A 27,575-nucleotide genomic window follows, 5' to 3' on the forward strand; every position below is an offset into this window, starting at 1 on the left:
AAATTTCTCCTTTTTATGCAGCTTGAACAATGGCACAAAGTGATAAAGAATTTGTATCTCATCTGGTGTATAATAACGTGTCTTGGTTTCCTCTATTTGGGTCACAATTCAGAGTATCATGTACAGTGAAGACCCAAATAGTCTTCAGTCTCTCAAAGTACCTAAAAGGAAATGTCTGCTGAAGTATAAGATCTTTCAGCTACTGAGCCAAGGAAATTAAGAGATGCCTTAACTACTAAACCTGAGACAGAGAGGAAAACAAAGGCTTAGCATTGCTGATGGTCTCCTTTTATAGTCACATTCAAGAGATCTCAGTCGGTGGTTGGAGGAAGTTTATAAGTATGGAAGTATATCATTTCACTAGTTTTATAGTTTTAGATAATGTAATGGGTACTTTTACAAAAGTGCAGTTTTTTATATACATTTGCATTGAGGACATTACACAGTGATATTGCTAAGTAAAGGTATCACAATTCTTGGTGTGATCCTGCTAATCTTATGAACATCCTTCCAAATTCTGCAGTCATTAGGGACACAGATAAATGTTGTAACAAACAATTGCAGATACAGTAGCTCATGGGATTAGAAGTCATAAACCTAATTATAACAATTACATAACAAATAACCACAGACCCAAAGTTAGGAGGATACAAATTTTGGCCACAGCCATTATTTATTACCTTACTCAAGAATGAGCTCAGCCATAAGCTCAATCATGAATGAGTTCCGGATTTCTTCACAAAGACCCCAAAGATCCTAGGGCATCGTCATAACTCACCAATAATTCACTGGGGCTAGAGAAGATATCCCCCCAGTGATGGGTGACAACTGGCTGTGGGCTGTAACCACCAAGCTCTAGGAGGCATCAGGTTTCAGTAGGAAATTTTTTTCCCATCTAAAAGACACCAAAAGTAACTCAAGGGGTGGCTATAATCGTATGAGGATCCCTCCTAAGGGTCCAGGCTCCATACATTCCAGGCATGGTGCATGGGAGTGGCTAGTGAGAAGCGTTCCCTCAGGAAACTACTCTGTCATGCATATTTAAAATTTAAAAAACACCCATATCCCTCCGATTTGAAATAGATGCTTGACAGAGCAGTTTCCCAAGGGTGTAGTGGAGGGGCTTCTCACTGGCCACTCCCATGGGACACGACTGAGCTCTGCAGAGAGAAATGTAAACTTTCATCTAACTTTTCTTTTTATCAGAAAAGGCCAGTTTTATTATAAAAACACTTTGGCAATGTGCACAATATTCTCTATGGGGACATGGCGGATCCAGAAAAAAGGCTCCTGATGACAGGTTCCCTTTAAAGGAAATCTACTGCCGGGAATGTTCTTCTCAAATAGTTTCCAATGTAGATTCCCAAACAGTTTTTACCTAACTCTGGTATGCAGCCTTTGCAAAAATAAACTTTATTTCTTCTTAATGCTTATTAATTGCAGGGCTACTGGGGACGTGGAGTAATCTCAGAGAGCTCGTGGTAAAGGCTACTCCATATCCCCAGTAGGCCCTTCAGATCCACTTACGGGCACGTCTTTTTTTGTTTGGCCCGTCTAGCATGCTAGCTCTGTACAAGCCCACATGCGCAGCGCTCCCCTGCTGTTGGCAGCAAGTAGGAGATGCTGCGCATGCTCGGAGCTTCACCGGTAGTGAAGCAGGAGCAGATCTTGATAGATGTATCCGAATAAGACGCCTAGACTCATCCGAACAAAATAAGACAAGCAAGTAGGTGTATCTGAAGCTACCCTATGCCCCAGTAGCCCCTACAATTAATTGCATAACAAAGAAATATTTTTTTATTTTAGCAAAGGCTGCATACCAGTTAGGTAAAATTAGACTAATACCTGACCACCAAAACTTCAAATGTGCCCTTAAAATCCATCTCTTCAGGTAGGTCTATTACACTCCCTTACTGCATGTACTGAAACTTCCACTCTCTTCTAATGAACCAACCCTGTGTAATACTTCCATCTATATTATACTGCAATCCCTTTTTTGCCCAGAATGCTTCAGCCGCCTGGGGTTTCAGTACCCTTTGTCATATTAAACCAATAAAGGAAGTAATTATTTTTATTTTCCGCTGCTGGAATACATTTTTCTATCCTCATACAAGTTTTCACGGCTGCAATCCAGACAGCAATAATCGCGAGCATTGGAAGTCGATTAGTCAGAACCCAGTTGGTAAAGACCGGTTGACGAGCTGGGGAAGTTGTTTTTTTTTTCTCTTTTGATGGTTTTTCAACATACCAATATATAGGCTACAGTCTTATTCACCCTAGACACTGTTTATAAGACAGGGGCTGAAGACTGGTTAAAGCAACTGCCTTTTTTATCAATTTTAAGCTCCAAGCACACGTCCATATATGGCATCCGCAAGCTAGCCGAAAAATGGCAGATTGCTCACGGCCACTGTAGAGGTATATTATGCACGGGCATGGAGTGGTGAACTACGTCTGAAGTGTGCAGCCACTATGGAGAGGAGGGGGGAGTGGAGTGCTCACCCCTCTCCCTTCGTGTGCCAGCCGGCCGTGTGCTTCGGGCTATGGATTTGTTGAGCGCACGGACGTGCGCATGGAGCCTTGTAGGTTATTTTATTTATTTTGATCCCTTATACAAGTACTGTCACCTCATGTGTCCCCCTTTCCTCTTGCAAGCCTATTGTTTCTATTACTCTGTAATGTTATTTAACATTTATTATTGTTATTAATATATATAAGAACCAAAGTAAACCAAGGTTTTCCCTGAGTTTCCAAACATTGGTTTCCTACTTAAAAGTTAAAATCTGTTTTTTGTTTTGCTGCCCCAAAGGATATTTGTTACTATTAATTCTCTTCTAGGCCATGATAAGTATAAGCATAGGAATGAATACGGTGTGCTCCCTATTTCCCATGACTGTAGATAAATCTATGTTTCCTAATATTGCCTGTATTTAGATCAAACATGTTTTACTTGAGAAACTGCCTTTTCCAGAGAACAGAACTCTATCATATATGCAAGAATGTCAACCCAGGTCATTTATAGTGATTCTTTATGGCTCTCTTATGTTTGTGTTTCACAAACTGTAACATTTGTACATCAGCTAAAGAATTTTACAGTGATCCATTACAATAGTAAATGGCCCTCTATAGTCCAATGCAGATTTCTGGAAATAGCGATTTATCAGTGATGGTAATTTCACTAGATGGTTCCCAGGAGAAGGCCGTAATTATTTGGCTGCTCGCACTAGAGCCTAGTGACCTGGGGACTTGTTACTTTCCTGTTCTTTGGGTTCCTGCAGGGAAAGCACAGATTATTTTCTTTAGCCGTCTGCACTTAACAATAAATATCAGCTATTACCAGAAACAACGACTGCCTACTATACTAGGAAAGTTGTTTCCCTGAAATGCTGTATGTTTATATCATCCACGTCATCTCATGCCAAATAAATATCTGTGATACTCCCACTGTCTGAGAGGCTATGGGAAAACAGTAGCCAGAAATCTGCAAGCAGAAAGGTAAAATTAGAGCAATTTATTTTGATTGCCTAAATCCTTGTTCTTTCATTTACAGAATAAGTATTGATAAAGGAGTAATAGTCCCATGGGCCTCACTGAATATTTCATGGATGTGAAAACGTAGGTTAGTACATGATGGTCTTATAGCCACAAAGCCTAAGGATGGCCGTATGCCTAGAACCAATATTACCTTGCCACAAGCGACATTGCTTACAGCTTGGAAAATTCTCTGTGCGGTCACATTCTTATATGACGGAGACTACTTGTATTTCCAAATTATTTTTAAAGAAGAATGCAGTTCAGAATAGAAATTTTAGGAGCACATCCACACATAGCAATAATGACTGGAAACTGAGACCAAACACTATTGTTTTGTAAAATCAGGCCATAATATTGTCATTTTTATGTGACTTTCCAATGCTCAAGAGAAAAAAGTAAAAATTATTTTAGTGCAGCATTTTAACTAGTATAGATTATGCACATACCTGCGAAATTACTAACTTAAATCAACAATTTTTACTGAAATTCTGTGTTAAGATAACAAAGAAACATTGTCTGGCACCACAAAAGGACAGAATGGCTTTACAAAATGTCTTTCCAACTTGTTGAGAAGTAGCAGAACGCAAAGAGTAGCAGGGAACCGAGGAAATATCTGAGTTGCAAATTGTAACATGACATCACTCTGGTAGCATGATATGAAGTGACCAATGATGTAACAGAGCTCTCTCTTAATGTTCCACATAGCACCATTTCCTAATAGTGAGACCTGTCAATCAGGAACCAGGAGGCAGGGCACCTGATTTATTTTTTAACATTGAAGCATTGGAAAGGAACCATTTAGAGATAAGGGCAATGCTTTTTAATCAAAGGTTTTAACCCCTTCACGCTCTGCGACGGATATATCAGTCGCAGAGCTATGAAGGATGTATGAAGAGGGCTCACGGGCTGAGCCCTCTTCATACAGAGATGGGCTTTATTGCATATTGCAGCAAAGACCCATCGCTAACACCCGTGGTCAATGATTGCATCGATGGCGGGTGTTGACCTCTTGTATGCCATGGGCGCCACCATCTTTCTTGTGATCATCGCTCCCCCGAACGTCATCGGGGGAGGGGGGGCAGCGATCGGTTGTCATGACATCCCCAGGTCTTCGTTATGATGCATGGTTTCAGAAGATACATTACACGGAGCCAGTGGCTCATTCTAATGAACAATATGCAAAAACGCCATATACTGCAATACAGTAGTATTGCAGTATGTGGTAGGAACGATAAGACTATCTAGGGTTAAAGTACCATAGATGGTCTAGGAAATAGTGGAAAAAAAAAATGTAATAGAATATATAAAATTTAAATAACCCCCCTTTCCCTAGAACTGGTAAAACATAATAAACAGTAAAAATCACAAACACATTAGTTATCACCACAACCCACAATGGCCGATATATCAAAATATAATAACAGTTATTGCCGAAGATGACCTCCATAACAGAAAATGTTGCCCAAATGTCTGAAACGCGACTTTTACATAATTTTACATGACATATAAAATGTAATAAAATTGATCAAAATGTTGCACAGACCTCAAAATGATAGCAATGAAAACTGAGCCCACAAGAACGTGATGTACATGCGTTTTTTTTTTTCAATTTTTCACATTTGGAATTTTTTTCCCAGTACACAGCATGGAATAATAAATAACATAACGAAAAAGTAAAATTTGTTACGCACAAAATAAGTCCTCTCACAGCTCTGTACACGGAAAAATTAAAAAGTTATGGATTTTTGAAGGTGGTGAGCTATAAATAAGCGAAAAAACCCTGCGTCCTTAACGGGTTAATGAAGCCTTTATTTTGGGTGGGTTAACTTGCATGGCAGGTTCTCTTTAAGGGATCAGGAAACAAGTATAGATGAACATGACTATTACAGTGCAGGCCTCTATTCATCCGCTATGGCCAATTAGCGTGAACCTGTCATGGGTTCCGCTAAATATTCAAACATATAAGTATCAGGGAAAAGGCGCGGGATTGGGGTACAAGCTCAGGAACAGGGTATAGGCTCTGAAACAGGGTACACGTTTGGGGTTCCAGATCAGGTTGGGCTTCAGGATCAGGCTGGTTACAAGTTTTGGCTTTCTGGATCAGGTTCAGGCAGGATACAAGTTTCAGGGTTCCGGATTTGGTTGCGGTTAAGGTAGGATACAAGATTCAGTTACAGGTCCAGGGTTCCGGATCAGGCAGGATGAAGGATTCCAGGTCAGGGTTCCGGATAAGACAGGAAAAGGGGTTTCAGGGTATCGGCACAGATACAAGTTCCAGTTTAGACTGGGGTTCAGGGCACCACCTCAGGCTGGATACTTGCTCAGATACAGGTTCCAGTTCAGACTAGGGTTCAGGGTATGGCTCAGGCTCGATACTGACTCAGATACAAGTTCAGGGTTTCAGGTCCAGAAAAACAGAAACATACACTAGTACCAGCCCTGAATAAACTGAGCCCTAAGAAGTTCTCCAGCCCCAGCAGCTGACTGGCTAGCACCTGCATCATTCAACATACAGTTGAGTCTTACACAAAGCTCCAGAATGAAAACATCCAACTTTCTAGGGATCAGATACCTTCAGCTGCAAAGCAGTTGTCATTCAGCTACCAGTGTCATTGTGGCTCACAAGCTCTGAACCCAGCAGCCTGAGTCCATTCAGAGGATTCTGAAAGAACCTTATTTATAGTATTGACCTAATGGTGTTGTGCTGGGTAGGATGGTGCCGTAATGTTGGAAATCAGAACAAAACCAAACTACAGTAAAACAATAGCACATATAAACTAACTTCAACTTTCCAGTAAAAATTGTTGAAAAACCCCCTTTACGAATGCAGCCCAACTGTGATTAGTTGTAGTCTTTCTGCAGTTCATTTTAACTATAAATCTAGAACTCAGATAAACAAGAGACACATTCCAAGATAAAAAAAAAGCATAAGCTTTCTAATAAGCAATCCCAACTAGTTTATTATACTTGTGTGTTGATGTGTTGGCTCTGGAGGCAGGATCTACAGTTAGAGAATACACAGCGTTCCATGTCCTGGTTAATTGTTCCAGAGAGTCTGCATCTACCTTGTACGTGGTGTTATAAATCTCACTCTATGCCGCTCTGTTTTATGTCAAGCATCAGAGCTATTTGTACAGAAAATCTGCTTCTGAAGTAATCCTTAGGATTCATGATTTGTCAGTATTAAGACTTTAAGACAAGTGCAGTCTCATACAGTCCATACATCCCCATGTAGCTTCTGTTTTGGGTCATTAAACCTGCAAAGGGACTATATATGATATTATTCATGTACTATGCCAGTGTAAATCCATTCTTGAAAATGTTGCCCATGAATACAAAAACATGGCTGCATTTACCCAAATACAGTGTCAAACTTCCAAAGGTTGTGTCAATATCCACCGTATGTATCACTGTATATGGAAGAAGGCAGCAATGTTGTTCTCAGGCCTCATGCACACTGCCGTAAATGGCGGGCGTGAACAAGCTGCAGAAATTGTGGCTAACTCACAACTGTTATTGATTTGTATAGTGTACAGTCACAGGGCAGTGAGGCTGTTGTGTCCCACTGTAACATGACCTAGCAGGGTGGCTTTGTCGCAACATGGGAAGAAATGGGACCTGCTAATACGGGGCACGGCCAGTTGGCTCGTTCATGATGTGGTGAGAGACGACGGCCCCACCGAACCGTGACTGAACATAATACTAATCAATGGCGGCCGTGTCAGCTCGTATGGAGATTGGAAGGGTGAACAGCGCCCACCCCTCCCATCTCCACCCATGCAAAATGGGCCTCCGACTTTCCCGTCTGTGCTCATTTCAACACATGGTCTGGTGCATGTGGCCTCATTCAGATAGTCATGAATAATATGCATCAAACAGCTCAGCAATGGTCTACAGTAGATATAAAACCACCTTTGATTTATTGTGTATTTATAGAATTGCATAAGTCAGCTTGTTCGCTAATATAGGTATTTCCTATACCCAATTACGCAAAGGATCGTAGTGCAGTTGGCAATGAACGTAATAACCATTCCAGGTAACTGGATAACATATCAAATTTTCATGCCTCATTTTAATGTATATATATGTAATGTAAAACTAGAAGGTCTTCAAGCATCACTTTCATTCTAATGAACAGTGTCACATTGGCTGCAAACTCAAGGAAAATGATGCTTGAGGCACTCTGAAATTATATATCTGCAAAGACTGTAAAATATCTGCAGTATAGGCGGCGGAATAAGTCTACCATGGGCCCTGGGTTGTGTGAAAATTACAGCCCTTACAAGACTGGAATCACTTTCTACATATAGTACCAGAATCAGCTTCTTGGGGAATGGAGGAAGCTTCCCATCTGCTGCTTTCAATGTCCAGTTTCAGAACCTTTATAGAAACTGCCTATATGCGTACATGATGTATATGCAGCATAAGGGTTGCATCAGTTAGAACTGCAAAGTTCATTCTTAAAAAACTAGTTTTAAAACAATTAAAGGAAACTACCTCTACTGTAGAAGTTCTCCTATTTTCCTGACAAGCAGGGCAGAAAGATATTCCTCTTGGCTGTTCTGCAATGTACAGGCATTGATATGTACTGTGCTACACTCAGAACATATTCTGGACATATTCTGCTTAGGCTATATAACTCCATTATCAATGGGCCAATCACATAGAGCAGTGGTGGCGAACCTATGGCACGGGTGCCAGAAGTGGCACTCAGAGCCATTTCTGTGAGCACTCAGACCATTGCCTCTTTGGAGCTCATCCTGGAGGACCCACAATTCTTCCTGTACAAAGAGACCCCGGAGAGAAGCTATAATGAGAGTCTTAATTTGCCCTCCTTCTTTCAACTGTATTGGTGGCCTCAGGGGTTGATACGATTGAAAGATGTGGAAGAAAAGGTAGCAATAAGTTACTTCTTAAAAAGCCATGTTGGCACTTCATGGTAAATAAGTGGATTTAGCTTGTAGTTTGGGCACTCTGTCTCCAAAAGGTTCGCCATCACTGACATAGAGTCTTACTGCTAAGGTAACCCAAAAGTTGTGTAACACTGACACATGGAAAGTTATGTATTACACTAATTCCTATAAAAACAATTGGCTGCACTTGTAACATCATGCCCCAGAGATGACATTACTGTAGCAAAAGATAATAGACCCTTCTTTGGCAGCTACTTATCTTTTGAGAACAAAAGGCAATTTGGCAGCTTGAAATCCAGCTTGTCCTATACTTATCTCCCCCAAAATCTCACATTGACAGAAATTAAGCAAAATTTGCAGATTTGGTCAATTCTCATCCAATTTTTGAAGTGCCAACTTCTCTAACCCTTAGTATTCAACAGCTATCAAATACCTATCTGATACTTTTGCCACACAGCCAGAATCCTGAGATTATGCCCCACCAACTATTCTACACATTATTAGACATTTTATCAACACAGGGAAGTTATTGGCCACATGATTTTTACAGGTAAAGCACTTTTCAATCACGTTTTATTTGTAAAAGAGATGCATTTTAATAGCCATATTGTAGATGGTTAAACCCAGTGGCATTTATATCCTCCTCTTAATCTCACTATTGTTAGCCAAGGAAAGCAACTAGTTGTCGTAGAAAAAAAATAATAAATAATAATAATTCCTTTATTTATATAGTGCACACAGATTATGCAGTGCTGCACAGAGTTTGCCAAATCAGTCCCTGTCCCCATGGGGCTCACAATCTAAGCAACCTACCAGTATGTTTTGGAGTGTGGGAAGAAACCGGAGGACCCGGGGTAAACCCACACAAACATGGAGAGAATATACAAACTCTTTGCAGATGTTGACCCTGGGACTGAAACCCAGGTCCCCAGTGCTGCAAGGCTGTAATGCTAACCACTAAGCCACCGTGCTGCCCTAAAAAAATTCTGAATCACAACCTATTGTGCAGTTTTATATGCATTTTATGAAGGCACCCCCATCTGCACAGTCTGAATAGACCATGAGTAACTTACAAGTTGCTAATATCCTCGGTGACATACAACATTTAGAAGGCCTTAGTAATAATTTACTCAGTGAGCATGTCCTGGCTTGTGTATCTGGAGCACAAACAGTAAACTGACCTCAATGAGAACAATAAAATGTCCAGACAAGTGATATGTGACCTGAAAACGCTAAAGAAATATCTCATAAGTCTGTGGTTGGCTTAAATTGCTGTACCAGTAGCTCAGCCTTGCAACAGAGATTGTGTGGGTCTCAAGAGGCCGGTAACCACATGTGATGCCAGCTCATGAAGTCATCCATTGTGGAAGCAGCTTCCAGCGCAATAAAACACTTTTTTTTTTCACTTTTATTGAAATAAAGTCTCGAAAATTTTAATTTCGAAGTAGAAATCCCCAGGAGTGACATTTGGTCCGCCACAAGTCAAAACATACGAAATGTAATACGTAATATTTCTGCAAGGCAAAAGCTCATCTGCCCCCTTAACCAGTCGGGAATTGGACCTTTCTTCCTGACATTTCTATGGAAAGTTGACTAAAAATAAACTGAGAAGATACAGAACATTGTAAAAACAGACACATTTATTGAGACGTGTAAAACACAAATACACTGAACTTTCATATGTTTCACAGATGCTATAACAATGGCGGCTTAAAGGGAAAGTTCCCCTTGTGATAATGTTATTTAGGGCACCCGAACTATAATAGCCGAATAACAGAATGTGGGCTACTCTGTCAGCAGGGAGAGGTAAACACACTAGTTATGGATGACTGTATCCTGCAGGCCATACAATTACAAATTCCTTTTCTCCGGAGTTGAAATACCTAAGTCTATAAAGGTAGTAATCAATAAATGTACTAGATTTAGCCATAGAAGTTATTTAATGATAATATATGATATAAAATAATTGTGAGTAAACCATTTAGGTTCACTGTTTTTATACCACTTGGTCCATAGATCTGACTGCATTGCAATACCAAGCACAACCACTATACTATGTACAGCAGTGTGTGTTTTAGGTAGAGAACAGGCCACAGCACACACTGGAAGATTGCAGTCTCTTTATTTTACTATAAAATAAAAATTTGATTGAATGAACATGTGTCGATAATTAGGGAATACCTTACAAAAACTGAAGAAGAAATAAAAATAGGCAGCGAAAGAGTTAAATAGGAGACGGGAGTAGCGAGACACTTCCGCGAGGCTCAACATAATGTCATTGACCTACGGTGGTAAATATTAGAAAATGTAACACAAGCAAATGGATCAAAAAAGAAATTACTCCAACTTGAGGTTTATTGGATTACTAAACTAGATACTGTTTTTCCTCGGGGGTTAAATGAGCAATGCAATTTTAATGTATTTTTATATATTTTGCACAATTTTGTATATTATTATCGGCTGTTGTATTTTTGATATTATTAAGGCATAACAATTAGAGTATGGTTACAGGCAGTCCCCGGGTTTACGTACAAGATAGGGTCTGGAGGTTTGTTCTTAAGTTGAATTTGTATGTAAGTCGAAACTGTATATTTTATAATTGTAGAGCCAGACAAAAAAAAAATTGGCCCTAGTGAAAATTGGAGTTTAAACATTTTTTGCTGTAATGGAACAAGTATTATCAATAAATCTTCATTACAGAAACTCTACAGCTGATTATTACAGTCTGGGACTATAGTAAAGCATTCAGAAAGCTTCACCAGAGGTCAGAGGGGTCTGTGTGTAACTATGGGTTGTCTGTAAGTCGGGTGTCCTTAAGTAGGGGACCGCCTGTACTATAGAAAGTTGCATGTAGAGTTGAATTCCAAAGCCAACCTTATCCGGTAGTACGCATGTCTGAGGAAGGAGGAACCTCCTCCAAAACGTCACAGGACACACCGGGCGTTTGGCGTCTCAGTGAAAGCCATGGATGTCTAAAGTGTGGACTTTTATTCATGGACTACGGCATATGTCGCCGAAGATTGGTGAAGTACTTTTGCCTTATGTCTCCTATATGTATATATGTATAAAGAAGTATATTGATTTACACGTGGTCTACGTTATATCTGAATTGTTACTAATTCTGGAGAACCCCGTTAAAGAGGTTGTACATTTCCAAGCAAGCAATCTGGCTACACATTTATTTTCGCTGTCACTCAGCAAAAACTGCTTAAAAGCACTGTATCAGTAAATTGAAAAATAAAGCCAAAAATACAACCAGAACAAAATTAAAAAATACCAAAATAAAACTTGTACTCGGCTAGACATATCTACATCAAATGTCATAGTACATAAAAGACACTGGGAAAGGGCCAAAGACTCCAAACTAAAACCTAGCAGCTGTAATCCACCAGTTATACCTCCATATGAACAGATGCTACAAAACAATCCGATTTTGTTCACGTTGTCCCAGACATAAACTATGGATCAGGGTGCTGTAAGTCTCCACCTGTTAGTCTGGGTCATATTGCCTTAGTTTGTTGTGTAGCAAGCTTTATATGGCAGAAGACATGACCATCTGAATAGTGTCTGGATCTGAGGATTATAACTTGACATGTGATGTGCTTGAGGAGGAAAGACAATGGGGCAGATGTATCAAGCAGTCTGAAAGTCAGAATATTTCCAATTGCCCATGGCAACCAGTCACAGCTCCCCTTTAAAATATTCATGAGCACTGGTGAAATGAAAGCTGAGCTGTGATTGGTTGCCATGGGCAACTGGAAATATTCTGACTTTCAGACTGCTTGATAAATCTGCCCCAATGAGTGAAAATTTGTGAATTTTGTCCTACCGCCAATGAACAAGCCACTGAAGAAGCCACTAGTCTGTGTGCTACACATTTTATATTATATAGTATATTAGAGTTATACTTCTTCATCAGAGCAACTATACCTTAATTTTAACCAGATCACTGGTGCTCCTCCAGAAGGTCCTGCCCTCTACTTGAGCTCTGACACTGAGACATCCCAGTGGCTTTATGATCTATTTTCTTGTATCCATCTATCCTGCAATTGGTTCCCTTCAACTCTTCAAAGTAGAAGGATCTTTACATGACAATGAGATGGTTTTCACATATGCTGTAAGATCTCAGTCAAGGATCTACCTGTATATCCAAACTACAAGTGACTTTTGTGTCCTGCTTCATCCATTCATTCATCCATTTTACCGATTTGGTTAGTAGTAGTTGTAGATTTCATATCCTTCTTTTGTGACTACTAACTGCTTTACTAACCGTAGTGGGCAAAGTGTTAAAAAAATCTATTCTCACACAAAAGATAGCCTGTGGCAGAGAAACGCCAGATGGAGTTCAAAGATGCAACAACATGACCTCTGATGCACGAGAGCAGTACACATATGTTTGATCCGACTTCTAGAAACCACAGTTGTTATCAGTTATAAGTTGTTAGGTTTTGCATTTTTACAATCTTCTTGATACCTTTAAAGGCAGTTCCTGGGTTACATACAGGATCGGTTCTTTAGGTTTGTTCGTAAGGAAACCTACCATCACATGGCAGGTTCCCTTACTAAGAACAAGTCCTATACTTTTTATTTCTAAATCTTGAGTGGCCGATATCTTGATAAAAAGTTTATCTTGTATATATGCAAATTACATGAAGAGTCTACAGGGGTGTGGAGTAGTCTCTTTGTTGCCCTCCTACCCTATTCTTCAGCGTGCAGCTCACGGTTGCTGCGTACACTTGTCTGAGAAGCTGATGGGTCAGCGAATGCACAGTAGCCCCGGCTTTGGAGCCGAGGCCTCACAGACCCATCGGCTTTGTGGACGAGTGAAGATAGGGTAGGAGGGCTACTAAGAGGCTACTGGTGTGTGGCTGCTCGATGCCACAGTAGACTCTTCGGTAATTTGCATATATATAAGATACATTTTATCAAGATATATCGGCCACACAAGATTTTGAAATAAAAAGTAAAAGGACTTGTTCCTAGTAAAGGAAACTGCCATTGGAACTACCTTATTAGGTAGATCCATGATGGTAGGTTTCCTTTAAGTTGAATTTATATGTAAGTTGGAAAGGGTATATATTATAATTGTAGCTCCAGACAAATTTTTTTTTTGTCCCGGTTGCAATTGGATTTTAAAATTTTTCGGCTTTTATGGGAACAAGGATTATCAATGAAGCTTAATTACAGACACCTTACAGCAGACAGCTTCACCAGAGGTCACTGTGGACAGTCCGTCTGTAAGTAGGGGACGTCTGTAAGTCAGGTGTCCTTATGTCGAAGACTGCCTGTATAGTATTTAACCTGATTTAATAATAATCACCTTTGAAGGTTATTGGAATCGAAAAAAACCTTGATACTCATGATACTGGAGTAAGACTTCTGCTTATTGTCAGGGACTTAGCTACTGAGGAAGGACTGTGAACTTTTCCATCAATCAAATGCGAAGAGTCCATAATTTTCCCTGTCGGAGGAAAAGCTTGTGTACAATATGTTTCCACTCTGAGTATGGTATCCTGAGGAGAGCAGCAGATGGAGAGCGATGTTATAACACAGGCCCACATCAGATGTCAGGGGAAAAAATGTAACAGGATCTTAGATCCATATAACTACTTTACATTCAGCTTCTATAGGAAAAAAATCATACATTTTTTTTAGATTAACAAAATGTATGATTATCAGTGTAAGAAATTTATCATAGTTAGGCAAGTCATAAGTTCTGTACATCTTACAAGAATCGAAATAACATGTTTACTTCAAAAATTGTACCATCAATGTTTCCTCGTATTCTCTTGAAATGCTCCTCAGATCCTCATGAAATGGTGCCACTGGTATTCTTCAGATTCTCATGAAATAGTAGCTTTAGTATTCTATAATTTATCATGAAATGGTACCACTGGCGTTCCTCAGATTCTCATCAAATTACACCTCTAGTGTTTCCTAGATTCTTTTTAAAAATTGTTACCCCAGAATTCATGAAATGGTACCACCAGTATTCATTAAACCCTCATGAAATGGTACCACCAGTATTCATTAAACCCTCATGAAATGGTACCACCAGTATTCATTAGACCCTCATGAAATGGTACCACCAGTATTCATTAGACCCTCATGAAATGGTACCACCAGTATTCATTAAACCCTCATGAAATGGTACCACCAGTATTCATTAGACCCTCATGAAATGGTACCACCAGTATTCATTAGACCCTCATGAAATGGTACCACCAGTATTCATTAAACCCTCATGAAATGGTACCACCAGTATTCATTAGACCCTCATGAAATGGTACCACCAGTATTCATTAGACCCTCGTGAGTTGGTATCACCAGTATTCATCAGAACCTCGTGAAATGGAACCACCAGAATTCATCAGACCCCGATTAAATGGTATCACCAGTATTCATTAGACTCTCATGAAATGGTATCACCAGTATCATTCAGATTCTCATGAAATGTTATCACCAGTATCATTCAGATTCTCATGAAATGGTATCACCAGTATTCATTAGACCCTCATGAAATGGTATCACCAGTATCATTCAGATTCTCATGAAATGGTATCACCAGTATTCCTCAGATCCTCATGAAATGGTATCACCAGTATCATTCAGATTCTCATGAAATGGTATCACCAGTATTCATTAGACCCTCATGAAATGGTATCACCAGTATCATTCAGATTCTCATGAAATGGTATCACCAGTATTCCTCAGATCCTCATGAAACTGTAATACCAATATTCCACGGATTCTTATGCAATAGTATAACCAGTTTTCCATTGTCTAAATTTCCAAGAAAGAAGTGTAGCATGGCAAACACCATAAAATCTGATTGGCCTCATTACAGCATTCTACTTTTTCCATTTTGTTTTTCATCACATGTAGATTACATCTTGACCTAGAAAAAGGCTTCAAGGTGAAACGTAAAATGATTATTGGATTATATGTTCAGATGACCTTTTTATTGGTCCTCCCAGTCCCGGTTCACTCGCATAAGGCATGTGCCAGTGGAAGGCAATCAGTGACCACAGTGATCACGTTCTGTAAAATTGGCATGGCACCTCTCTGATGGAAGACATGATGCGATTAATAGGACATATGACTGCCACAGCCACTGACTGGCTGGGGGGGTCCCTGAGAGGGGTCACATGCACATAGATCAGAAACCAAAAGAAGTGAATGATGGGCATCAAAGGATCACTGGGTAAACACTTAGGTAGGTATAATAATTTGCATTTTTTATTTATAACAGACAATCCCTTTAAACTTTTACTGACATAGGAAGCTTACCTGTAACTCTGCTTCCAGGCTATACTTGCGAGGCTGCTGTCTGATCTCTTCTGTAGGTGACCAGGCCCTTCCTTCACACCTGTAACCAAAGGTGAAACTCCAGTCACTGATCAATCACAGACACTGACATGTAAAGAATGGCCTGATACACATGATGGGAGATTTCCAGGAAACCATGCACGTCACCTTACTCATTACCAGACCTATTGATAGTCTTATCTGCATCTGAGAGATGACATGTCTGCACTGTACACCATGCATTTACCTTTCTACTTGTAAATGGGAGATTAATGGAGAAAACTAACAGCGATTCCCAATGTTATATACTCTACTTAGGAACAGGGCGGTAGTATAACAAATATCAACATACACATCTGGGGTAACATTTTTTACATTCAACAATTCTGTATAGTCTATATGATAGGAAAAAACATACAGATCCCAATATTTTTAAAGGAAATATCTTTGACCTGGCTTGACCTGAACCAGCAGCAGGTCCTTATGCTGCAGGGGTGTTAGCTCTAGGCCATGTAATATCAAAATCAATCTCAAACAACCATCGGTTGTTCTGATTTAAGGATAAAGAAACCTATGGCGCCTGACATGTGTGAACATACCCCAAGTAAGTAGTGTAAGAGCCCCTTTATGTATCAGTTATGCCTAGAGTTTGTTATAGTGGACCCTGGCATCCAATACAGCCCTACATATAAATAATATATCCAGAAATGGACTTCTTTCTGCCATACAGGTAATAAAATATTTCATTGCTGGAGATTACTTAACGTCACTCTCACATCATCAGCACGTTACATGTAAAGTGCCTGTGAAATATCTTGTTGAGAGGTTACCACATAGCGCTTTCATCTGATATTAAGTGAATTCCTAAGCTTTTAAGTAATTACAACCTTAGTAAGTTTATGCCATATTTCTGAAATGTGCCAATGATTTAGCACGCTTCTGTGATTTAATCCAGGGCATAGGAGAAGGTGCTACTTCTTACACCTATCCTTCAAGTCCACAGGAACGTGCAAATGTCTGACATTCAGGTGGGTGCGTGTTACAGTACAAGGTCTAAATGTCTGCTGTAGTATTAGAGGCAATGCAGCCTGACTCTCTACTGTAATATAAGAGGCGATGGAGCTGACCCACTACTGTATTACTTCATACAATGGCACCGACCCACTGCTGTAATACAAGAAGCAAAGAGAAGAAGCATTGCTTTAATGTTAGATGCAATAAAGCCAACTCACTTTTTTAATACAAGATTCAATGGAGCCGACCCACTGCTGTAATACAAGATGCAATGGAGCCAATCCTCTCCTATAATACAAGATGGAATGAAGGCGAACCACTGCTGTAATACAAGATGCAATGGAGCCAATCATCTCCTATAATACAGGAAGCAATGGAGCCAATCATCTCCTATAATACAGGAAGCAATGGAGCCAACCATCTCCTATAATACAGGAAGCAATGGAGCCAATCATCTCCTATAATACAGGAAGCAATGGAGCCAATCATCTCCTATAATGCAAGATGCAATGGAGCCAATCTAGTTCGGTCCTACAAGAAGCAATGGAGCCTCTTCTCTCCTGTAGTAGAAGAATATAAAAGACAGAGAGCCGGGGGCACTCTATGTGTGGGTTATCTCAAGGAGGTGATTCAGTGGAGATGCTAAATGCAGACTCACCTTCTAGTGTTGTGCTGATGGCACAATACATGTAAGCATATATAGAGTGGAACGGGATGCTGCCTCCGGGAGGTGGTCTCAGTGGTAGTACCGATCGGGATACGAGAAGAAAGTGGTCTCTATTCCTGGAGAGCCAGTTGACTTTCCCGTGGATCCAATAGAAGACCCAGCACAATACCTTCCAAAGTTGGTTTATTATCAAAATACGTACATAAAAAAAATTGTTGTGAAAAGGACAAGACGCGTTTTGGACCCGAAACGGATCAAATGATGAAGGATCCGGTCCGGGACTGAAACGCGTCTCATCCTTTTACAATTGTTTTTATGTACGTATTTTGATAATAAACCAACTTTGGAAGGTATTGCGCTGGATCTTCTATTGGAAACGCGAAAAAGCCAACTGGCTCTCCAGGAATAAAGACCACTTTCTACTCCTGTAGTAGAAGATGCAATGGAGAAGAACCACTGCGAAATTGCCAGATGAAATAGAGATGACCCATTGCTTAAATACTACATAAAATGGAGCCTGACCCACTGCTTTAATACAAGAACCAATTAATCGTAGTGGTGAATGATCTCTATTTCTGGAGACCTGCTTGGTTATCCCTTTGATCTTAGAAAAAGACCTGGCGCACTTGGTTCCGAAGATCGGTTTATTTGAACAATAAAACCATGACATTAAAATCAAAGACGCGTTTCGGATCCGGAACGGATCCTTCCTCAGTTGTATTACATAGCTAGTTTCAAAGTGAGCGTTAAATACAAGTTTTTTTGGCGCGTTACCGGTACCGGGGTGGGACGCGCTGTGCAGGTAGACAAGTGGATAGCAGATGTAATCTATTCACGATTATAAAATACAAATATATAATTTCTAATACAGTGAATAATAAATAAGCAAAGACATGATAAAAGGTATAGTTAAAAAAATAAAACCTGAATTAGATGGATATCTACATCAAATGGAAGAAATGTAATACGACACCACGGTGTATTCTCGTTATTATCCCGGTGGAGGATGGAATGGACTACTAAAATGGGCGCCGGGTGCAATGAAAGACTACATCTACGGAAGCCTGGAGGTGTCAAAAAAGGACAAGGACAAGGGCAAGGATAGAGATATGAGTAGCGTATGTGACAGAGAGTTGTAGTTTATACAAGTGGAAGCCGATATTAGGTGATGTATTATATTAGAATGGTTTCAGTGATTTCATTTAGACCCAATGGTTTTAAAGTTTTTAGTTTAAACATCCAATAGATTTCTTTACGTTTGAGAGTTTCAAATCTATTGGATGTTTCTTGGCTGACATGATCTATGGGACAAATGCTATATTTTATATTGTCTTTGTGTTTAGCTTCCATGTGTCTGGATAAGCTGTGTTTGTAGTTTCCGTGTTGAATATTAAATCTGTGTTGGTTTAGTCGGCAGTGGAGGGGTTGTGTGGTTCTCCCTACATATTGTGATCCACATTGGCATTCTATAACGTAAATGACAAAGCGGGACTGACAGGACATGCTGGTTTTAATGGGAAATAATTCTTCAGAGTGATTGGATCTAAATGAGTCTGTACCGTGTTTAATTATTTTACAGCACTGGCAGTTTTTACTATAACATTTAGTGACTTTTTGACTCTTGTTGGGTATTCCACTGTTATCTCGTTTTCTTAATTGTTTCGGTACACTCGGGGCCAGTTTTTGTTTTAATGTTCTGGCTCTCCTATATGTGAAATTTGGATTTTCAGATATGTTATTAACTAGATATGGATCATTTCGTAGTATATGCCAGTGCTTTTTAAATACTGCTTCTATTTCTTTATGATTATTGGTGTATGTGGTAATGAATCTGATATTGGAATCAGTATCTTTTCCGTTTTTATTTACATTGATATTCTTTTTTCTTCTATTTTCTTGGGATTGTAGGCATTCGGTTTGAGAGAGTTTGCTTGCTTTGTTCCTAGCGTCTTCTACTAATTTTCTGGGGTAACCTTTTTCAGAAAATCTTGTCGTGATAATTTTAGCCTGTTCTTGGAAGGTTATGTCATTTGTGCAGTTTTTTCTAATTCTCAAGAATTGGCTATAGGGTATATTGTGTAGCCATTTTTTGTGATGGTTGCTTTTAAAATTGAGATAACTGTTGGTATCCACCGTTTTGAAAAATGTTTCAGTTATGATCGTGTTTTCTTTATGCTTGATAATTAAGTCTAAAAACTCAATTTTCTCTTTCTGGACATTAAGAGTTAGTTTTATACCCCATTTGTTTTCGTTTATTTTCTCGCAAAATTCCTCCAGTGCTCTTTTTTCCCCTTCCCAGATCATAAACAGGTCGTCTATGAACCTGAAATAGGTAATAAGTCTGCCTTGGTGTAGTTCTCTTGGGGTAATATAAAGATCTTCAAAGATCCCCATAAAAATGTTGGCGTACGATGGGGCTACTCTGGTACCCATTGCCGTGCCCCGAATTTGATGGTAGGTGGTGTTACCATATTCAAAAAAGTTATTCTGTAGTATGAACTTCAGACATTGTACTAAAAATGTTCTTTGTTCCTCTTTGATGTGTGTATCTTTTTCCAGGATCAATTCCACACATGTGAGTCCAATGTGGTGGTCTATATTACTGTATAAGGCAGTGACGTCCATTGTGGCAAACCAATAGTCATTATTCCATTTCAGTGGTTGTAATTTCTGTATGAGCTCACCTGAATCTTTTATGTAGCTCGGTAAATCTATAACATAAGGCTGGAGGAATAGATCGATATAGTGGGATAGATTGCTAGTTAGACTCTGGACGTTGGAAACTATCGGGCGACCCGGAGGTATATTGGGGTTTTTATGTATTTTGGGCAAATGATAAAAGTATGGTTTATTCGGTTGAGTAATGGTGATGAATTTCTTTTCTTTTTTATTTTGGTATCCATTTAAGTATGCAGTTTTGATTAAATTGTTGAATTCTTTATTGATAGTTGGAAAAGGATCTATAGTGATTGTTTCATAATAATTGGTGTCTGACAGGATGTTGAGCGCTTCTTTATGATAGTCCTCCCAGTCTTGAATTACTAGTCCGCCGCCCTTATCTGCTGCTCTTATGATGATATTAGTGTTTTCCTCTAGATTTTTAAGGGCTATTTTTTCTAATGTTGTAAGGTTAGTGGATCTTTTCCCTTTCTTAGTACTGTGCTTTTTGGGATCGGTATGAATGTTATTAAGATCCTTGGCAACCAGGTCATGGAAGGTTTTTATATGGTGACCTTGGTGTTCTAATGGGTAAAAATTTGACGGTGGGTGGACTTCTTTATGAGTATAGTTGTCCCAAAGTTGGCTGGGCTCTGGGTTCTGGGCATTGGTTGTATTTTTAGGTTTTAGACCAAAGTGTCTTTTAATGGTAAGTTTCCTGGTGAATTGATGTAAATCCAGAAATAAATCAAAGTTGTTTGATGTGTTATCCGGGCAAAAGGATAGCCCTTTTTCTAAGAGGCTTGTTTCATGGCTATTAAGTATATGAGAAGAGAGGTTAAAAATTTTTTTTTATTTGTTGTCTCTCTACTGTGGGGTTCGGTTTGTGGGTTTCTTTTTCTTTATATTCGGTGATCGTTGATCCATTTCTTTTTCTATTTCTTTTTTTGCCTCCTCTTTTTCCTCTATATCTTTTTTTCTTTTCTTTACTTGTTTGTGGGTTATGGGGAAAAACATGGTGATTGGTTTCATTGGGGTTTTTTTGATGGCATGATCGGGTGGGAGATGATCTAAAAAATCCATCTGTGGGGCCCTGGATTTAGTGTCATGTCTTATAGACTGTAGGAATGGGACTAGGCATTTCTGTGTATTACGCGTATTGTCAACGATGATGGAGGTCTCATTCTTGTCAGGTGAGGGATCTTCGTGTACTGTAATGTTAGACAGATCAATGGGGAGGGTTTGTTCTATTTCTGATGTTGTGGTTTCCGCTTTTTTAAGAGGCGTTAGGACTTTTAAGCTGAATTTTTCATTCCTTTCTCGAATGATTTTGAGTCTCTCCATGAATTCCCGATGTTTAGTGTTGGGTGATGCTTTTTTGTTTAGTTCTTCTAGTATTGGTGGGGGTGTAATGATGGACGTGACTGTTGGAGTATCTGAATGGGTGGGTTCTTCTGAGTGAATTTTAATGCATGATGGTGGTGATATTGCAGTGGTGTTGGTGCATTTCAATGTATTCGTTTTGGACGTTGTTATTTCCTTGAGAATGGAGTTTTGATGTGCACATGAACGTGTAGTATGTGTTGGACTCTTGGTGTTATTATTGTACTTGTTCTGTAAAAGGTCTTGGCGGTTCTTGTTTTGTTGTATATGTCCGTTACTGTTGTAAAAAGCTCTTCCTACTGAATGCTTCTTGTATTTAGTATTGTAGTTTTTAGTAGTGGTATTTGAACCTGTGTTTTTGTCTATGCCATGTTTCGTGGTATAACTGTTTTTATTTTTATTGTTACTTTTATTAGTGTATTGTCTATAGTTCTGGGATTTTTTGTCCAATCTGTCGCGTTCTAGTTTGTGTGCTTTTTTATTTATGGTGAGTTCTTCAGATTTGTTTAGCCTTAAGAATATATTTTGGCAAATATGTTCAAAGTCCGTATGGGATTTGAAATCATTCAGTTGTTCTAATAGTTTGTGAATTTTTCTTTTACTTTCATGATACATGGATAATCTCTTATTTCTTATCATTTCTATACATTTGTCTGATAGTGTATCAAGCATGTTGTTCCAATCTGTAGTGTATTTCTCATCATCGGGGAAAGTGGACGGAATATTTATTCTTAGACCCCTGGGTGCTATGTGTTCCTTAGTGTAAATTTCTAAAAACATTTGAACAAATAAACCCTTGTCCTTGTCCTTTTTTGACACCTCCAGGCTTCCGTAGATGTAGTCTTTCATTGCACCCGGCGCCCATTTTAGTAGTCCATTCCATCCTCCACCGGGATAATAACGAGAATACACCGTGGTGTCGTATTACATTTCTTCCATTTGATGTAGATATCCATCTAATTCAGGTTTTATCTTTTTAACTATACCTTTTATCATGTCTTTGCTTATTTATTATTCACTGTATTAGAAATTATATATTTGTATTTTATAATCGTGAATAGATTACATCTGCTATCCACTTGTCTACCTGCACAGCGCGTCCCACCCCGGTACCGGTAACGCGCCAAAAAAACTTGTATTTAACGCTCACTTTGAAACTAGCTATGTAATACAACTGAGGAAGGATCCGTTCCGGATCCGAAACGCGTCTTTGATTTTAATGTCATGGTTTCATTGTTCAAATAAACCGATCTTCGGAACCAAGTGCGCCAGGTCTTTTTCTAAGATCAAAGGGATAACCAAGCAGGTCTCCAGAAATAGAGATCATTCACCACTACGATACTCATCGGTCTCCCTACCGAAGTTATATCCCTGAAGGCAGCATCCAGTTCCACCCCATACACGATTATATGCGTTGTGCCATCAGCACAACATAACCAGGTGAGTGCATGATTGCACATGAGTTTTATCCTTTACATTGAGGAACTCTACACATTGAGCGCCCCCGCTCTTCTCTATTCTCTTTCTCTCCTCATGTTTTTTGGCTATTTGACCACATCCCCATCCAACCGCTGTGGGATCGTCATCTAAGTGGAGAACCGGGAGGCTTGATCAACGTGCCGGGATATCCTCCCACATTCATCTCTTCTGTTCGTCTCGGACTTTGCCATTAGAGACTCATCGAACACAAGAGTCATGGATCACCTATGGAACCGTCAACTCCTCAGGAAACAGCAAGTAGAAAAACTTACGTCAAGTACTTGTTCTATAGATAAAGACTACATCAGAGATGAGTCGACTGTCAACTATGAAATTATGCACAAATTATTTTATGAATTAGAAGGTGAAGTGAATAATGAAATGTTCCAAGAAATTGATATTATGTTTTTAGAAATTTACACTAAGGAACACATAGCACCCAGGGGTCTAAGAATAAATATTCCGTCCACTTTCCCCGATGATGAGAAATACACTACAGATTGGAACAACATGCTTGATACACTATCAGACAAATGTATAGAAATGATAAGAAATAAGAGATTATCCATGTATCATGAAAGTAAAAGAAAAATTCACAAACTATTAGAACAACTGAATGATTTCAAATCCCATACGGACTTTGAACATATTTGCCAAAATATATTCTTAAGGCTAAACAAATCTGAAGAACTCACCATAAATAAAAAAGCACACAAACTAGAACGCGACAGATTGGACAAAAAATCCCAGAACTATAGACAATACACTAATAAAAGTAACAATAAAAATAAAAACAGTTATACCACGAAACATGGCATAGACAAAAACACAGGTTCAAATACCACTACTAAAAACTACAATACTAAATACAAGAAGCATTCAGTAGGAAGAGCTTTTTACAACAGTAACGGACATATACAACAAAACAAGAACCGCCAAGACCTTTTACAGAACAAGTACAATAATAACACCAAGAGTCCAACACATACTACACGTTCATGTGCACATCAAAACTCCATTCTCAAGGAAATAACAACGTCCAAAACGAATACATTGAAATGCACCAACACCACTGCAATATCACCACCATCATGCATTAAAATTCACTCAGAAGAACCCACCCATTCAGATACTCCAACAGTCACGTCCATCATTACACCCCCACCAATACTAGAAGAACTAAACAAAAAAGCATCACCCAACACTAAACATCGGGAATTCATGGAGAGACTCAAAATCATTCGAGAAAGGAATGAAAAATTCAGCTTAAAAGTCCTAACGCCTCTTAAAAAAGCGGAAACCACAACATCAGAAATAGAACAAACCCTCCCCATTGATCTGTCTAACATTACAGTACACGAAGATCCCTCACCTGACAAGAATGAGACCTCCATCATCGTTGACAATACGCGTAATACACAGAAATGCCTAGTCCCATTCCTACAGTCTATAAGACATGACACTAAATCCAGGGCCCCACAGATGGATTTTTTAGATCATCTCCCACCCGATCATGCCATCAAAAAAACCCCAATGAAACCAATCACCATGTTTTTCCCCATAACCCACAAACAAGTAAAGAAAAGAAAAAAAGATATAGAGGAAAAAGAGGAGGCAAAAAAAGAAATAGAAAAAGAAATGGATCAACGATCACCGAATATAAAGAAAAAGAAACCCACAAACCGAACCCCACAGTAGAGAGACAACAAATAAAAAAAAATTTTTAACCTCTCTTCTCATATACTTAATAGCCATGAAACAAGCCTCTTAGAAAAAGGGCTATCCTTTTGCCCGGATAACACATCAAACAACTTTGATTTATTTCTGGATTTACATCAATTCACCAGGAAACTTACCATTAAAAGACACTTTGGTCTAAAACCTAAAAATACAACCAATGCCCAGAACCCAGAGCCCAGCCAACTTTGGGACAACTATACTCATAAAGAAGTCCACCCACCGTCAAATTTTTACCCATTAGAACACCAAGGTCACCATATAAAAACCTTCCATGACCTGGTTGCCAAGGATCTTAATAACATTCATACCGATCCCAAAAAGCACAGTACTAAGAAAGGGAAAAGATCCACTAACCTTACAACATTAGAAAAAATAGCCCTTAAAAATCTAGAGGAAAACACTAATATCATCATAAGAGCAGCAGATAAGGGCGGCGGACTAGTAATTCAAGACTGGGAGGACTATCATAAAGAAGCGCTCAACATCCTGTCAGACACCAATTATTATGAAACAATCACTATAGATCCTTTTCCAACTATCAATAAAGAATTCAACAATTTAATCAAAACTGCATACTTAAATGGATACCAAAATAAAAAAGAAAAGAAATTCATCACCATTACTCAACCGAATAAACCATACTTTTATCATTTGCCCAAAATACATAAAAACCCCAATATACCTCCGGGTCGCCCGATAGTTTCCAACGTCCAGAGTCTAACTAGCAATCTATCCCACTATATCGATCTATTCCTCCAGCCTTATGTTATAGATTTACCGAGCTACATAAAAGATTCAGGTGAGCTCATACAGAAATTACAACCACTGAAATGGAATAATGACTATTGGTTTGCCACAATGGACGTCACTGCCTTATACAGTAATATAGACCACCACATTGGACTCACATGTGTGGAATTGATCCTGGAAAAAGATACACACATCAAAGAGGAACAAAGAACATTTTTAGTACAATGTCTGAAGTTCATACTACAGAATAACTTTTTTGAATATGGTAACACCACCTACCATCAAATTCGGGGCACGGCAATGGGTACCAGAGTAGCCCCATCGTACGCCAACATTTTTATGGGGATCTTTGAAGATCTTTATATTACCCCAAGAGAACTACACCAAGGCAGACTTATTACCTATTTCAGGTTCATAGACGACCTGTTTATGATCTGGGAAGGGGAAAAAAGAGCACTGGAGGAATTTTGCGAGAAAATAAACGAAAACAAATGGGGTATAAAACTAACTCTTAATGTCCAGAAAGAGAAAATTGAGTTTTTAGACTTAATTATCAAGCATAAAGAAAACACGATCATAACTGAAACATTTTTCAAAACGGTGGATACCAACAGTTATCTCAATTTTAAAAGCAACCATCACAAAAAATGGCTACACAATATACCCTATAGCCAATTCTTGAGAATTAGAAAAAACTGCACAAATGACATAACCTTCCAAGAACAGGCTAAAATTATCACGACAAGATTTTCTGAAAAAGGTTACCCCAGAAAATTAGTAGAAGACGCTAGGAACAAAGCAAGCAAACTCTCTCAAACCGAATGCCTACAATCCCAAGAAAATAGAAGAAAAAAGAATATCAATGTAAATAAAAACGGAAAAGATACTGATTCCAATATCAGATTCATTACCACATACACCAATAATCATAAAGAAATAGAAGCAGTATTTAAAAAGCACTGGCATATACTACGAAATGATCCATATCTAGTTAATAACATATCTGAAAATCCAAATTTCACATATAGGAGAGCCAGAACATTAAAACAAAAACTGGCCCCGAGTGTACCGAAACAATTAAGAAAACGAGATAACAGTGGAATACCCAACAAGAGTCAAAAAGTCACTAAATGTTATAGTAAAAACTGCCAGTGCTGTAAAATAATTAAACACGGTACAGACTCATTTAGATCCAATCACTCTGAAGAATTATTTCCCATTAAAACCAGCATGTCCTGTCAGTCCCGCTTTGTCATTTACGTTATAGAATGCCAATGTGGATCACAATATGTAGGGAGAACCACACAACCCCTCCACTGCCGACTAAACCAACACAGATTTAATATTCAACACGGAAACTACAAACACAGCTTATCCAGACACATGGAAGCTAAACACAAAGACAATATAAAATATAGCATTTGTCCCATAGATCATGTCAGCCAAGAAACATCCAATAGATTTGAAACTCTCAAACGTAAAGAAATCTATTGGATGTTTAAACTAAAAACTTTAAAACCATTGGGTCTAAATGAAATCACTGAAACCATTCTAATATAATACATCACCTAATATCGGCTTCCACTTGTATAAACTACAACTCTCTGTCACATACGCTACTCATATCTCTATCCTTGCCCTTGTCCTTGTCCTTTTTTGACACCTCCAGGCTTCCGTAGATGTAGTCTTTCATTGCACCCGGCGCCCATTTTAGTAGTCCATTCCATCCTCCACCGGGATAATAACGAGAATACACCGTGGTGTCGTATTACATTTCTTCCATTTGATGTAGATATCCATCTAATTCAGGTTTTATCTTTTTAACTATACCTTTTATCATGTCTTTGCTTATTTATTATTCACTGTATTAGAAATTATATATTTGTATTTTATAATCGTGAATAGATTACATCTGCTATCCACTTGTCTACCTGCACAGCGCGTCCCACCCCGGTACCGGTAACGCGCCAAAAAAACTTGTATTTAACGCTCACTTTGAAACTAGCTATGTAATACAACTGAGGAAGGATCCGTTCCGGATCCGAAACGCGTCTTTGATTTTAATGTCATGGTTTTATTGTTCAAATAAACCGATCTTCGGAACCAAGTGCGCCAGGTCTTTTTCTAAG

The 27,575-nt window shown here is 38.9% G+C and overlaps 1 protein-coding gene across 1 annotated transcript in view; it reads right to left on the reverse strand.

Moving 5' to 3' along the window:
* The window catches only part of PDLIM4 (PDZ and LIM domain 4), a 108,292-nt gene that overhangs the window by 35,080 nt on the left and 45,637 nt on the right, over positions 1-27,575 (reverse strand). Inside the window, exon 3 of the mRNA XM_072145987.1 lies at positions 15,738-15,816. Coding sequence (XP_072002088.1) covers positions 15,738-15,816 — 79 coding nt within the window. The remainder of the gene's footprint in view (positions 1-15,737; positions 15,817-27,575) is intronic.

Source organism: Engystomops pustulosus, chromosome 4 (assembly GCF_040894005.1).
Source record: "Engystomops pustulosus chromosome 4, aEngPut4.maternal, whole genome shotgun sequence".
NCBI lineage: Eukaryota > Metazoa > Chordata > Amphibia > Anura > Leptodactylidae > Engystomops > Engystomops pustulosus.